At 37.1% G+C, this 16,095-nt stretch overlaps 1 protein-coding gene across 1 annotated transcript in view; it reads right to left on the reverse strand.

Moving 5' to 3' along the window:
• Positions 1-1,227: 1,227 nt before the first annotated feature.
• Positions 1,228-16,095, reverse strand: part of AFM (afamin) — a 20,553-nt gene continuing 5,685 nt past the window's right edge. The window contains 12 exon segments of the mRNA XM_008573821.1: positions 1,228-1,240; positions 2,406-2,544; positions 3,361-3,575; positions 4,362-4,475; positions 4,478-4,497; positions 5,508-5,605; positions 7,761-7,871; positions 7,873-7,894; positions 10,895-11,109; positions 14,091-14,220; positions 15,016-15,113; positions 15,897-16,059. Of these exon segments, the coding sequence (XP_008572043.1) occupies positions 2,425-2,544; positions 3,361-3,575; positions 4,362-4,475; positions 4,478-4,497; positions 5,508-5,605; positions 7,761-7,871; positions 7,873-7,894; positions 10,895-11,109; positions 14,091-14,220; positions 15,016-15,113; positions 15,897-16,059 (1,306 nt within the window). The 3' untranslated portion in view covers positions 1,228-1,240; positions 2,406-2,424.

A 16,095-nucleotide genomic window follows, 5' to 3' on the forward strand; every position in this document is an offset into this window, starting at 1 on the left:
ATAGTACCTAGAACAATGTTTGGTGTGTTGAAAAGATTCAATAGATACCAGCTATCAGCAGGCGCAGCAGTTGCACTAGTTAAGGTGCCTGCCCTCAGCTCCTCATTTCCTTCCCAGCAGTGGCAGGAGGATCTGCCCACAGAGCTGCTGTTCAGAGTTCTGACCTCTGAGGAGTGGGCTGGGTTTAGCCAGTGAGCAAAAGATGGTGATGGAATGAATGACTCATGATCGCTTAATTTTGTGATCAAGTTGATACATGACATCGGTCTGAGAAATAACTTTATAATTTTGTGCTTATCGCTTGATGCAATAACATGATTCCAGGTTAAGGTTACAGAAGAAACTTTTATTCTGTTCTTCTCAGGAAATGAAATTCACCACAAAACAGATAGGAAATGTGCAAGTTGGTCTTCCCTAGGAAGAAAAAACAGCATTTTATGCATCAAAAGTATATAAAATGTTATGCCTTGGGTGATAAAAATCCATGTATTTTTTCAAAACTGTTAGTGGTAACCATGTTTTGCCTGTTGTAGATCCAAACCTACCTTCTATTGGGATCCATATCTCTCTTTCCTGACAATGCATATCACTGCTATATCTATGCAACATTTTGTTTTTAAACTTTGTGTTATGAATCTTACATAAACTGTGGGGAAGAGGGTATTCTTTATACATCTTTTTAAAATCGCAAATATATTGCTTTTCATTTATGTAAATGCTGCAGCAAGACTCTCAGTTTGTATGTCAATCATACCTCAATAGAGTGATTTTTTGTTTTTAAAAAAGACTCTTGAGACAAGGTTACTCAGGCCTGTCGCCCACCCCAAACTCTGAGCAGTTACTCCTCATCTTTCTATCAGCATTCAGAGATTCAGTTGCTCTCCTTTCTGGTCCAGACAGCTAAATGCAAGAGCAGAAAGGCAGACAAGTGGGCACCTTTTGGCTATTTTCCAAAACTGCTCGAACAGTAAGAGAAGTACTAGTACAAATGCAGCATTGCCACGCCGTAAGGAGTGATTGATACCCAGAGAAACATTATGGGACCAATATTGTGGTCAGTTAGCTTCAAGGCCTGTGGGATAAGCCAGAAATAGACAAGGATGCGTAGAAGGAAAAAAGCCAAGGAGAACAGGTAAGCTGCAAATACACTTGACATTTGATTGAGATAGAAGGTTTTACCTTTGGTGCTTTTTCTTTAGGTTTCTCAAGCAGCCTGGCTTCAGCTGCCAATTTTTGGACCCTGAGAGGGGGAAAATAGAAATTAAAAACACAAAGGGAAAAAAATTAAGACACTATTATTTAAACTTAGAGAAGCATGTTGCCCCGAATTTTGGGAAGAAAACTTAAACCACTCCTATATTATATAGGGATACAGTGAACATTCTTTCTTCAACTGAACTTGGAAACAGAAACCCAAGGCCTTTTACGAAATACCAATAAATTCTTTCCTCTCTTTACACAGCCCTAATGTACACACTCAGGTAAATAATAGATACTGATTAACACTCTCTAAAGTTAAGCATATTTTAAAAAAACTAATAATGTGTACCAAAAAAAATTCCCCACTGAAGCACTCACTCAGAAAAGCAGAGGGCTCCCAACCAGTGTGAGAGATGTGTGAGTGTGCTCCTGTGAGTGTGCATGGGGTGTGTGCATGAAGCACGTGAGTGCATGTGAATTGTGAGTGAGTTTTGGAGTAGAGTGGGTGTCACTAGGAAAGAAACTGAGAAAGGAAGTTGGAAAACAATGAATGGGCACTTTCATGAGGCATTTATTGGGAAGGTAACTGAGGTTCACCACAGTGAGTGGCTGCAGACTCCACAGTCACTGGAGGGAAGCAAGCAGAAGGCGCTTCCTCACCTCCCATGCCCCCACTACCCTTTCCTCCCACCCCTCATGTACTCCCAACTGCGGGATGTTGGGACAGGGCCCAGGAGAGTGAGGCAGCCACCCCTGAAAGACTCACTTGCTAAAACCCTTCCTGCTGCCCTCCCTTTGGAGCTGATCATGATTGCCTTTGCAAGTCCCTTTGACTCTGTTTTATTAAGATAATGGGTGATTCAAACCAGAAGAGTAAGGACCAGTGGTACAATTCAAGGATAATTATTGCCATCCTCATTTGCAGATGGTGAACTGCAATTCAGCTGAAGTTACATGACCAAGACTACTGGGATTAGAACCCAGGTTTTCCTGACAGCCTTTCTTATACCTTGTCATCATCAAGCAGATGGTGCCCACAGCCTGTGTCTGAGAGATGGCTGCATGTTAGCTGTGGGGCCGTGGTGCTCCCGAACGCAGACCTCGTAGACATTGCACAGTGGAAGCAGGGTCCTACGGGGAGCTCTGTCTTATTTTACTTGACCAGGAATACCAGTTGAATTTTAGTGGAAAAGAAATGTAACTACCTCTTCATTAAAACAGGCTTCAGACCCCTCCACTTTGCGGCAGTTTCTCCACCGCATTAGTAAAATTTGTAAACAGAGTCTGCAGCTCCTCATCTGTGAGTTCACACTTCAGCTTCACTAAGTTGACAAGAAGCCTGTGGCCAAAGATGTCAAATATAATTAATTAATGATCTTTCTGCTGCTCTTCTTCACTCAAATGCTTTTGACAGAAACACGTCTTAGGGTCTCGACTTGGGTGAGTGTAAAGGTTTAAAATATTTCACTTTTGAAAGGGTCTCCTGAAACTTTCCTGTTAAACTTACAGAATGGACTCCATGATAACATTCTTTGGAGGGTTGTGTAATCACAGACAAAATGGTGTAAAAGAATGTGAACGTATTAGGCTATGCTATGCACAGTATTATAGAACACATGATTTCATTTGATCTTTCTAGAAAACTCCTGTTCAAAACAACCTCCAATTTCCCTTCCTCAGTACATGAATGCTGTTTCCGCTATGCTTGATATAGACACTATCTAAATCCAAAAAACCTGGTCTTATTTCTTGGTATTTAAAGCATTGCCTGAGAGAATGAAAGTAGAATCCTGTCCCTTTGGGCCTCACTTTTTTTCAAACATTAAGCAAGATTCTCAGGGAAAATATCTAAGTTATTTTGTCAAAAAAATCCAATTCATTATGAGCCTGGCTATGAGCCTTTTTGCTAGCTGAGTAACTCACCTTTCCAGAGCATAGTCTACTGGACACTCCAAAGGAAAAGACAAGGTAGGGTTTTACTTACAAAAAATGGCAATAAATATGCATTGGTGTTTTTCTGAATAGGAGAGAGTAAACAATTTGGTAGAAGGAACAGGATTATGACACCAAAACCACAAAATTACAATAAACCTTCTAATTAATACATGATATGTCTTCAGGCTGAAGAAAAAGAGGACTAGAAGAGTATGTTGGTACCTGTCTCTTTCTCTCCAGCTCCTTATTCTGAGCCTGACACAAGTCTGCGTGAAAGGCAAATAAATCTTGAGAGGTCAGTGGAGGCACATATGTTTTATCGGCTTTCAGATCCTCAAAGCAGCGCCTTCTGAAGGCAAAGTTTGTACTACAGCAGTGGTCCACAGCAGGGTTGATGGTCCAATTTGTATTTATTGCACACAACTCTCCAAGAACTGAATCTACCTGTGCCGATAAGAGTTGGATATGATTTTAGAACTTGAATGGAGTTTTGAAAAATACAATTAGATGAATAGTTAGATAGTTCAAAGATCACTGTTTATCTTACTGAGAAAAACGCATGCACTCATAACACTAGACTACATACAGTGAAAAGTAGAGGCTGGGATCCTGAATGGCATTATGATAAAAATTCAAGCCATAGCAATTTAAATGCCTACAGATCAATTTCTTGGTAACATATACACAAACTTTTCATTGTGAGCAGAGAGCTGCAGACAGACAACTTAAAGTGGCAACCAAACCCTGTGGTTCGTAGGTTTATTCTTCTCCTGGAATGTCCCCCAGGGTACTCTCTCCTCCAGCCCTAAGAGATACACTCATCACGTGATTGGGTTTGAAGCAGCAGTTTTCTTACTGAACTCTCCCTCTTGGGGAAAGAGGGAGAATATGTAACATTACTTAAAGTTATAAAGTTCCCTATATCATTCTGAAACAATATTGTGATTCCTAAATTATTTGCCCTAACAAATCATTTCTAATTTAAATGAGAAACAGGAAAGATAGTCTGGAGATTCCCCCCAAAATATTTAATACATTCTCTTTTCCCTCCTTAGGGTTTTTCCCTTTTCCTAGGGTTTTCACATAGTGATCCAAAAGGAAAACCTGACAATCCTTGCTTGACAATATTGGAAATAAAGAAGAGAGGAAGGTAGGTAATTGCTACAAATCAATGAGTACAAATATCCCTTTTTTTAAAAAAGAATAGTCAGGTACACAGGCCATGCTCAGCAAATTATCCACACAGGCAAACTCTTCACTTTGTGTGCAGCAGGTAGTCAAAGCCACCACCATTTCCTTGCTGAGAGAGATCAGTTCTTCAGTGGAGAGCTGGGGGCTATCTTTGTGAGTTTCACAAGGTAGCTGAAAGAACATTTATTTGTCTGTTTGGTTCTGAATAAAAGCAGATGCTCATTTTCCATTGAATAGCTGCTGAAACCCAGACCCTTCAAGGCTAGGGACAACTATATAAGTGCAACGTGAACCTCAGCTTTCTTATAAAATGGTAGAGAAGTGTCTCTTTACTTCCTATTTTCCTGCACCCTGCCTCTATACGTCTACATTTTGGCTTTCTTTTTAATTGTATGGTGATCTCAGAAGCTCTTAGATTTGCCTTTCCTGTCTTACCTTTGGGTATTGAAGTTTCTTGGTGGCAAATATTCTGGCTAGTACGTAAAATCATGCTTGAAGTCCTCTGCCTAATTAATAAATATTTTAAAGAGAGAATTTAATAGATACATGTTGGAAAAGGATAATCTGAGATGAAGGAAAGAAACTAAGATCTTTAATGAACTGAGTTTGAATTCTCAGCTAATAGCCAGATTGCAGAAACAGTTAAATCATATTTTTTAAACTGCTTTGTTTTGATTTAGAGATATTTAATTTCAACAAACACAACATTAGCATGATAATTAAGAAAATCCGACTAAACCACGTATTATTCATGAATGCTCACAAGAACACTCAAAGAATAAATATTAAAGTGTTAAGCAAATCTAGAGTTATTTATAAACTCAGTTAAGATGAGCTTACATCCTGGGCAAACCATTTCTTTTCCAGGGAACTGTTATAACCTGAAGTTGCTCCATCCCACTCCCAAATGGGGCAGAATCCAGGGATTCTGGGTTGGGAGTAAACACATGTCTAAACAGAAACTAAAGCATTAGAGAATCGACCTATTCAGAATCCTGTATTTCTTTTATTTCTAGCCTCATTTCTGGTAAAGAATTAATGTGACAGTTCAGTGTGCATTCTTGACCCTTTTGTTTTTATTGGCCATCACTGAAAGACTGGAGCTAATTTTTTACACTTTGAGGGATTCTTAATATTTTATCCTGGTCACAAATGCTAGCCCACTTGTACAAACAACTTACTGGTATTTCAAACCATCCTTCCCCAAATTCTGGAAATGTTCACATTTTTCTTGTACTCTTTTGAGGCTTTTCTCAGTTGTCTTGTTGAATTTGTCTTCCTGAAAATAAGAACAATCACAGTTACAAACATTTTATCTAAAATTTAATTATAAGCTTTATGTCAACTTGTCAACTGTTTTTTTAAATTTATGTAGCATTTTCAAACTCTTGCTATTATACGTTACTTACTAAATTGAGGGCACTTTTTATATGTGTGAATTTGAATTTAAGGTTTTTCAGTTATAGATATAGATATACAAATATTTTTGGCTAAAATTTGAAAGTCCAGATTTTTGTCACCATGTACATTTATTTAGAGCTTTCTGATTTACAAAGTTAAATTCAAATTTTATTTTGACAATGATCACATTCAATTTTTACTTTGAAGTGACCAGAACAGGTGTTATCTTCATTTTTAAGTAAAGGAAACTGGCCTTGTGAAATTAAGTGACATGCCCAGAATGACCCAACTAGTAAGTATTGCTACAAAACATTTTTAACCATATTTATCTTTATTTTATATCTTTTTTATCATTTGGATTTGGAACTTAAAACCTCCAATAACTGTCTTCAAATATTTGACAGATTCTCTCTTCATGTGGCATAAAGTTGGACATCTACTGAGTGGGCCACCAGAGAGAGAACTACACCCCAGCAAAAGGATGCTATGGGACAAATGGTGTCTTCATGTAAAAAGAGAATTTTCTATCACTATGATTCATTTAAGGATCAGAAACAGACCACCTTGTTAATAACAGTGACAGAGCAGGAATGAAAGCCTAGTCTTCTTACTCCATTGCTCAAATTTGAATGGGTATAAACTGGCTTTTATGGCAATTAGTACATATCAAAGAAATAAGAAACAAATAAAAAATGTCAAATAATTAATTTCTATAATATATAAGAAGTGCATATAAATTGATATAAAAACATACTAATTTCAATAGGAAAATGGGTAACAGACATAAACAAATTGTTCATAGGAAATTTATAAATATAATAGCTAAAAACATATGAGAAAAGTTTAACATTAAAAAAACAAATAAATCTTTGCTTAAAACACAGCCACTATTCTTTTTTACATATAAATCTAGCAAAGTTAATTTCCATGTGCAGTGTTGATAAAGGTAAAGCTGAAATGAGCATTCTCAAGCACTATTGTGGGATTATATACCGCCAAAAAGTTTCTAGAATGTAACTTGGCAATTTGTGGCAAGTATTTTTTAAAAGTTCATATATTTTGACCCAATAATTTCCCTTCTAGTGATGTATGCTAAGAAAATGATCATAAATATTAATGAAGATTAATGAAATGAGATACTTATCTCAGGGTCACTTATAAAATTAAAAACAACCTATCTAAACATCTAAAATATCCCATACACAGTAAAAGAGCGGTTAAATAAATTTTTACATCATCATGATGGGATGCTATCATTTAAAATGAGTAATTTAAAGTGTGCTTAATGACATAAAAAGTGTTCTATACTAAAAACCAAAAGAGTCAAGGAACAGATTCTCCCCAAACCGCCACAAGGAAGATAGCCCTTCCAATGTCTTGATTTTAGCACCATAAGACTCATTTCAGACTTCTGGCCTCCTATGAGAGAAAAAATTTCTCTTGTTTTCAGCCATTACATTTGTGGCTATAATAGGAAACTAATACAGCACCATTTATAACCAAAAAAAAAAAAAAAAGTTTTGTATGATACCAAATAAAAAACAGTTCCAAACATTTTCTGAGTATTATTTCAATCAAATTTTTTAGAACACCCACACACATATATATGTATATATGCACAGAAAAGATAAAAGAAGATATTAATTATAGCTATTTCTTGGTGATAAAATCAGAAAGCTTTTATTTTTTTCTTTCTGACTTTTGGTACTTTCCTAATCATCTACAATAATCATTTATTACTTTTGCGACCATAAGAAAATCCAAGACAGTTCAATAAAATACAGAGTACATAAATAAAAATGTAAATGTAAAATATTTAATGGAAAGAGTTTTTTAAATTAACACGATGGATTAGTAGTTCAAAACATTATACATAAGCCAAATTAATGATCTTATTTGAATCTATAGTAGACTCAGATTGGTCAGTTACATTTTATACTCCTTAGATTGAGAAAAACTTTGATATCAATTTTTATGTGTGTTGTTTTTGTTGTTGTTTCTTAATTCTCTGAACCTACAATAATAGAACCTACTGCATGCCTCTAACAATCTGGAGGGTTTTCTGTGCTGCACCAACCTTCCAGGAGATCCTTGTATACTGTAGCAATTCTTAAAAGCTCAGGTGTAGACAGGTTTGGATGTCTTCCTTGAGTATTTATAAAGAGACCTGCAATGTGTAAAATATTTTGTATGTTAGAACTTAGAAAAAGAGCAAAACACCAAATCCTACTATCTTTACCTAGTCAGGTCTTTTAATACTAAGTCTGCTTTCAAATGCTAAGTTCCTCCCTGGTTTGGTCAGAGAGTGATTTAAGAGGACATTTTGGCTATAGGAGATCATTTTACAAAAGTTGTCTTCCATGTTATATTTTAGATTAACAATATTTTTTACTTGGGAAGATAAAATTATTTGAGTTATTTAGAGTTAATTATTAGAATGATTTAACCCTTAAAGCCTCAGAAACAGTGTATTGTGCCATCCGTGTTTTAGAAAGTACATATTGAGTATGATTCTGTTGGAAAATACATTCAGACTTCCAACTTGGGACAGTGAGAATATGACTTTCTCCTCCCTCCCAGTGCGGCCTTGGTGAGACATGGATCAGCCTTCACCCATTACTCCATCCTTGCCAGATATGGGAGTGTTCATCCCGTTAGCTGTAAATCATTGGCAGTGGTGTGCAAGGCCTCAGTCAAAGGCTCCAACAGTACAGGTGGGTGTGATTTGGGAAGAAAGCAGGAAAGACAGAAGAATGAGGCTAACTCTTATTAAGCCCTTACTAGGTGCTCTGGATCAAGCTTTGGGCATAAGAGATAGAGATATGCTTCCTAGTCTTTATAAACACTTTCTCATTTGACTTCACATAGTCTTCAAGATACTCTTTTATAGCTGAGGAAATTAAGTCACAGATTGGTTAAGCACCCTGCTATTAACAGAAGATATAAAATTTGACCCTTGGTCCCACGAGATGCCTTCTCCAGTCTTTTTTATACCAAGCTGACTCTTTCTGCAAAAGAGAGATGTCCTTCCTCTCTACGTACCTCAGCTCTGCTATTTTTACAGTGTTCTTCATGAAAGAATCTCATCTCTTCATTCACAGTAAGTTAAATAAGAACCTTCCTTGTTTTATGAGAGCAATACCTCACAAAAGTTTTTAATTCTTTTCACCCCTCCGCCCCTTTTTTTTCAGCATTTGACTTACTTAATCAATCTTGCTTTTCCTGACACCGTGTCTCCAGCTGCCTAGCTGCTTTCTCAAGTCGCATTTGTGGAATATATGCCCATACTCTAAGGCAGTGGTGCTTAACCTTCAGAAAATCAGCGTTCCTCTTAATATCTGATGTAAGCCATGGATTTCTTTGCAGCAAAATACAAAAAACAAAAACACACACACACTAAAAACATATCCCTAAAATGTTGCAAACAAAAGCCCCTGGAAGACTTACTCTAGGCTGTGGGATCCACTGAGATCTTGCCTCAAATGTTCACATTCAGAAAGACTGCACCTTAAAACTCTGTTCTGACTCAGCAAGCTCATTGCTGGTTTATCATTTCTCCCCATACTTCAAACACGATGCTGTAATAGTGATGATAATGCGGCTGATAAAGACAGTGATAAAAACTGCTTCCATGTACGGAGATGTGTCAGGTACAATCTATCATTTTGTTTAGTTTAATTGGGCTTAACATCCACAACTTGTGGGAGCAATAGAGCATAGTGGTTGTAAGAGCAGGAGTCCGGAGCCAGGCTGCGTGTGAATCCCGGCTGCCCCATATGTTAGCTGCATGACTTTGCGGCAAGTTGCTTAACCTCTCTGTGCCTATTTCATCACCTATAAAATAGGGTTAATGAAAGTATACTAACCTCGGGGAGGTTTTTGAAAATTCAATTGGTTAGTAAATGAGAAGCACTTAAAATTTAGTAAGTATTCAATAAACATTAGCTGCTATTATATCCTATACCTTCACCCCAGCCCTGCTTCCAAAATTCCAGGGTCAAATATAAAACCGTCTCCTGACAGTCCCAATTGTTACTCTACAGACACCTCAAAGTCAATGTGTTCAGACCTAATATTATCTTTCCCACAGAACCTACTTCTTCACCATACTTCCCATCTCATTGAATGAGAAAACTACCTACTCGGTCTTAAACTGGAATTCATTTCAGATGAAGTTTCTAAAAAATAAGTGATTTTGTCCTTCCTCATTCTTCAATGAAAACCCTTCAGTGGCATCCCATTACTTAACGTGCCTGCATGATCTGGCCCCATCTATCTCCCACAGCCCTGGAGTTTCACTGCAGATACTTCTATCCATGCTCTACTCCCTCTGTCTAGATTACCAAAATTTCTTTAACTGCCACCTCCCTATCAAGCCTTTCCAAGATCTCCAGATTCCATTGACCACCTCTTCCTCTGTCCCCCACATTATCTAGCACATAGTGCTATGAGAACTAATAGAACATTTTTCTGCTTATTTATTTATGAGTCTGTCACTTCCCGTACCACACTCCCTATAGATAAAGGCTCCTGGAGGTAGAAACCCAGTAAAGGCCCTGATTATATTCCATTATCAGTAAGCTTTGAATGAATGAATATTCTTATATGAACTTTATATGTAATAAAATAAAGCACAGAAAAGTTAACTTGTCCCAGTGACTTAACCAGGACTCAAATCTAGTCCCTGTGGCTCCAAGTCCAGTGGTATTCCCCTTAACAGCTGTGGTGTGGCACAGCATGGCAGGTAGGCCTGCAACTTCTTAGGCCAGACCTCCTGGGGACAAATCCTTACTCTGCTATTTTTTATCTGTGAATATTGAATGAGCCACTTAACTTCTTACCTGTCTGCTCATCTGAAAAATCAGGGAAAATTGTCCTTATTTTACATGGTTATTGCGAGAATTAAAATAGCTAATCTATATAAAGTATTTAACTCATTTTCTGACACACATCAAGTACTCAATAAATGTTAGCCATCACTATAACACAGTTGCTTTTTCTTAAAATTGTATGAAAACACTATGGTCTATGGCCATAATTTTTAAAAATTATATGATACCCAGTGAATTAAATGATTTCACATCCTTCTGCCCAAATTAGCCAACGTAGATCAAATCTTATAAGTTTCTGTTTGCCTTATAAATTTCAATAGAGTTTAAAATATTACTCAGCAAAGACGTTGTCTGGGTCATTATCTAGCTCTTGACACACATTTTCGCTGTCAGTAAACTTTGCTTCTCTTAGAGATAAATCCTTTGGTCTATCATCTTTATCTGAGTAAATTATGCACTCGCCAAGCTGTGGTATTTTATTTTCACAGCACTCTTTGATTTTGCTGGAGATGGAATCTTGTTTTGAACAAATACAGCTCATAACCTTGCCCTGTACCAAATAAGAATAAGAAATGACTTTATTTTCAAAATTTGTTCAGGGCTGGGTTTTCCTTCATAGTGGAATGGTTGCTTGCAAAATCAATCATGAGCATAACATCTGAAATTACTTCATCAGCTAATTTGATAGATAATATTCACTTAAATGTTGTATTCAATCAACACACATGAAGTTTCACATTAATGCAAGCATTATGTCTCAGAATTTAAGGTAATACAATTATAAAAAATATGCTATTTTATAAATTCACATTCATTATTAAGTATTAATCTTTTAAATACTTTATACCTGCTACTCTGATATATTGGCATTTTATATTCTAAATGTTCTTTCTTTCTGATAAAAGTCCACCTGTGCTTTCAATGCAGGCCACCAATGACATATTACTAAACATCTATAACACTAGTCTTCTCATGTGGTCTAAAACCACATTGCCAAGCATATAGAAAAAATGCAATAAATATTTGGTAACTGAATGAAAGAATGATAAGCAAATGAACCTGTACAGCCACTACCAGATGAAAACTTCCCAAATATAAGAAAGTATTCCAGTCATGGTATCATTTTCCTATGAATATTATTTATTTGAAACTGTTCAAGTTATCAAATACATACAAACCTTACTCTGTCTCCTGTTCCTACCCTTCACCTTGATTCTTTTCTTTAAAATTGTATTTTATCAATATACAATGTAGTTGTCCCTTTACCCATTCCTCCCTCCCCTTTCCCTCTCCCCCCTCCCACCCATCAACATCAAATCTGTTCATTTGTCTGAACAAGTTCAAGGAATTGTGATTGCTATGTCTTCTTCCCTGCCCCCTGCCTCACATTTGTTTGTATATTTATTTATTTTTAGCTCCCTCAAATAAGTGAGAACATGTGGTATTTCTCTTTCTGTGCCTGACTTATTTCACTTAGTATAATTTTCTCTAAGTCCATCCATGTTGCTGCAAATGGTAGTATTTCATTCTTTTTTATAGCTGAGTAGAATTCCATTGTGTAGATTTACCACAGTTTCTTTATCCACTCCCTTCACCCTGATTCTGACCTCTACATAAAGTTTGGGAGTTAGGGAGAGGGTGAGGTTATCTTATTAATGTATAAGCTGGATAATTTTCAAAAGCTGGTAAGCCCCTGGCCCCCCGTCCAGACTGTCCAGAATGAGGCTGCTTGTTTTTCCTACTCTCTGTTCCAGCCTCACTTGAACAGCATTGAGTTCCAGCAAAACATCAGGCTATTTCAGGCCTTCATGACTCTACTCAAGCTATTCCCACTGCCTGGAATCTTCTGGCAAAAACCAAGGGTGAGGAATAGCATGAAGCTCAGGGTTGAGGTGAAAAATAGGATGGGGGCTGGCACCATGTTTCCAACAAACCACATAGAACCAGGGAGCCAATCTTTGCAAAACATTCACATCTCACCTGAGGCCATCACGGTTCTAGGCAGAGCATCTCTCATTCTCTGAGAATTCACTTCTATTTTCAGTTAACCATAATTCAGTTCCTCTCATTTCTCTATAAAGGTATTAATGGGGAGAATATTTGAGATATAATATGATCTCTTAGTCTCATCTCCAACCTTCACAGAAAATCCCCAGTTACATCCTAATTCAGCACATTAGATTTAGCGTTAGAAAATCTGCGTCCTCATAAACAATCAAATAATACAAAAATAACTCCCAAGTGAGAGTTTTTAACCAGGGTGCAAGTTAGGGTGAAAATAATTCATGCGAGCATCTGTGGTCCACTGCTTGAAATAAAGTGGACACTACTCAATACTCTGAAACTCAAGTTATTTAATTAACATTCTGTCTTCACTGTGAGTCTAAACTGTTAAACTAATTAGAAATCATTAAAATAAAGCCTAATTTGGGCCGAGCCTGTGGCGCACTCAGGAGAGTGCGGCGCTGGGAGCGCAGCAGCGCTCCCGCCACGGGTTCAGATCCTAAATGGGGATGACTGGTGCGCTCACAGCGCTCACTGGCTGAGTGCGGTGCGGCCGGTCTCAAAAAGGACAAAAAAATAAATAAATAAATAAAAAATAAAGCCTAATTGTAACTAAGAAGTCAGGATATTTTTAATGAAATTGCATTACCTTTGGATGTGTGAACAATTTAAACTTTGCCAACAATGTATTTACCAGTATATTAACTCAGAGGATCACTTTAAAGGTTACCAGTGGCCTGGGGGTGATGGAATAAAGAGAGGTCGGTCAAAGGACACAAAATGTCAGTTAGACGGGAAGAATAAGTTCAAGAGATCCATTGTACATCACGGTGACTATAGTTCACACCAGTAGGTTGTGTATTTGCAAGAGAGTAGATTTGAAATTTTCACACCACAAAAAAAAATGGTACATGAGGTAATGCATTTGTTGAATTCAGACATTTCACAATGTTTACATATGTCAAAATATATTGTACACCATAAATACACACAATTTTTACTTGTTAATTAAAAACAGAAAGAGAAAGAAAGAAAAAGAAAAGCTAGATAAGAGTAAAAGTTATTTGAAATTAACGTATTCTCTTATTTGGAAAGACTGTATCTAAACAGCCTGAGGAAGCCCAGAGAAAGCAGCTCTTAAAGACGTAATGATAACAGGTCATTCCCTGAGCTTTACTATTAATTTCTAACATCTCTAAAAGAGGATTTGTTGTGTAAAAGAAAATTTTAATGTGGATTAAATCTATTTTCAAAAATTTTAAACTCCTGAAGTTTTATGTCGAGACATGTAGCGATATAAAATGCAGTCTGCTGAGTAATCTTTAAAAAAAAACTCTATGTATAAAAAAAAATATTTATGTGGGTTTATTTGTAAAAATTTATTTTTTATTTAATATTTTCATTTAACAATTTATTAATACTCTAATTTTATTATGGCAAAGTTAACACCCATCAAAGCAACTTCAGAATAAAAAATGGTTGCCAAAAATCACTCACTATTTTTACTTGGTTTTTGAGAATATTTACCATCTCACGAAGGCACTGCACACCATCCCCTTCACAACATCCTTCCTACCTGGAGGAAACATCTTCTACGAGAGAGGTAAGTTCCTTAAATTTAATCTTGTGGAATTTTTTACTGAGTACCGCAACGTTTCTGGAAAGAGAATTGGTAAACCACTAAAGTAATTGTATCAGCACATAAAACAAGAAGGAGTTCTTTGCTAATACAATATAAACAGCTGCAAAAAATATTGGTACCCTTGGGTTTTCACAGATATCTTTATCAAATAACTGATGGTATGTTGCATAGCCTGCATGATCACTTTGAAAATCCTAGGCTGGTATTTTGGGCCCGTCAGAATCCTGTATGCAAGCACAAAAAAGACCTGAAAGATGTGCTCTCTTCCATAATTATTACAGCAAGATAAAACTGAGTAAGGGCCACCACTTCCAATTGTAAGCCCAAAGCAGGCACAGATAATCCATCACAGATCTCCTTCCTGCTGATTGTCTTGAAATCTCAAATTGTTTCTCAAGACACTGTTCTTGTACCACTACTAGTTGGTCAGGGAGAGCACTGGAGATAAAATTTAACTTTGCAAGGTTGTCTCCTACTCGTTAAAGTCAAAGACCGATGCATGAAGTCATTTTGAAAGCACTTGAGTGTTTTATAACCCTGGATGGAAACTCACAGACCAGTTCAGATTCCCAACTAACTAAAATATCTTAGAAGCAGCTCCCTTTCTCTTCTGGGTCCCCCCTGCCCCAGTCTTCTCTCATCCTGACCTAATGCCCTGGTTCTGAGATATCCATGTTGATGCAGACCCACCTCAAAACCCCTGGGGAACTAGGAATAACATAAATAAAAAGTCATCAATCATTTAATAAAAAATGAGACACAGATAAAAAAAAATACAGGTAAAGACAAGACACACAGTATAAAACTCACACAGAGTTTAAGACTTGGGGTCCAAATTTCAAAAATGCTCCACAGACATTTTTTTGATAAGAAGACAAAATTTTTAAATATTGTGTAACAGGTGCTGCCTGAAGAAAAAGAAAATTCTGTTGAAACAAGAGCAAAATCTCATTATTCTCATTTTTTTTAACTACATGTCAATCAAAATATTATAAAATTTGTCGAGAGACAAAATCTATGGAATTTTTAGTTTAGTAAGTTTACATATCAAAAGAAATGTGCATTTGTGGCGCATTATAAAGGCACTGGGTGGGAAGGTGTACGGTACTCACCTGGTGGGCATTGTGCTGTGGGCATGCCCGTCTCCATTTAGATGATTCCACTCTATGGGTAGTCAAGAGAGGGCTTGTTGAGTATAGAAGATAAAATGTCACCTTTCACCCTGGATATTCATTCTCTAGGGCTTTCTTCCAGTTTACAAAGAAGACATAGCCAGAAGAGAGACTCTGAGAATGAGCAATTGTCTTTTGAGCGTCTCAGGTAATGAGAATAGTATTTAGATCAGTAGCTGATGACCAGTGGGTTGAAAATCAGTGATTGTGGCAAGAGAATATCGTACATGGTAAACAACCCTTTTGCTGTAATTTACTTTGAAGTAAGGATCTAGTGCTGTGGTGTTGGGTGATTCCTTATCCTTTTTTTATGAAAGAAATGCGGTGCTCACCCTTGTGTGAAAGCAGTTGGGGCCAGCCCCGTGGCGCACTCGGGAGAGTGCGGCACTGGGAGCGCAGTGATGCTCCCGCCGCGGGTTCGGATCCTATATAGGAATGGCCGGTGCACTCACTGGCTGAGCGCGGTGCGGGCAACACCACACCAAGGGTTGTGATCCCCTTACCGGTCACAAAAAAGACCTAAAAAAAAAAAAAAAAAAAAAAGCAGTTGGCTTTGTGTTGTTCTTTGCAACGTGTTTTAGCCACCTCCTCAAAACCAGCAGCAACAGCTAGAAGTGTAGGGGTGAAGACAAAGGGGTTCCTTCCGGCAATTTCATACATACAGCTATAAAGAAAATAATTATTTTAAAAAAAGGAGAGAAGAAGGGGAAGGGAAGAA

Source organism: Galeopterus variegatus, unplaced genomic scaffold, assembly GCF_000696425.1.
Source record: "Galeopterus variegatus unplaced genomic scaffold, G_variegatus-3.0.2 Scaffold967, whole genome shotgun sequence".
Taxonomy (NCBI): domain Eukaryota; kingdom Metazoa; phylum Chordata; class Mammalia; order Dermoptera; family Cynocephalidae; genus Galeopterus; species Galeopterus variegatus.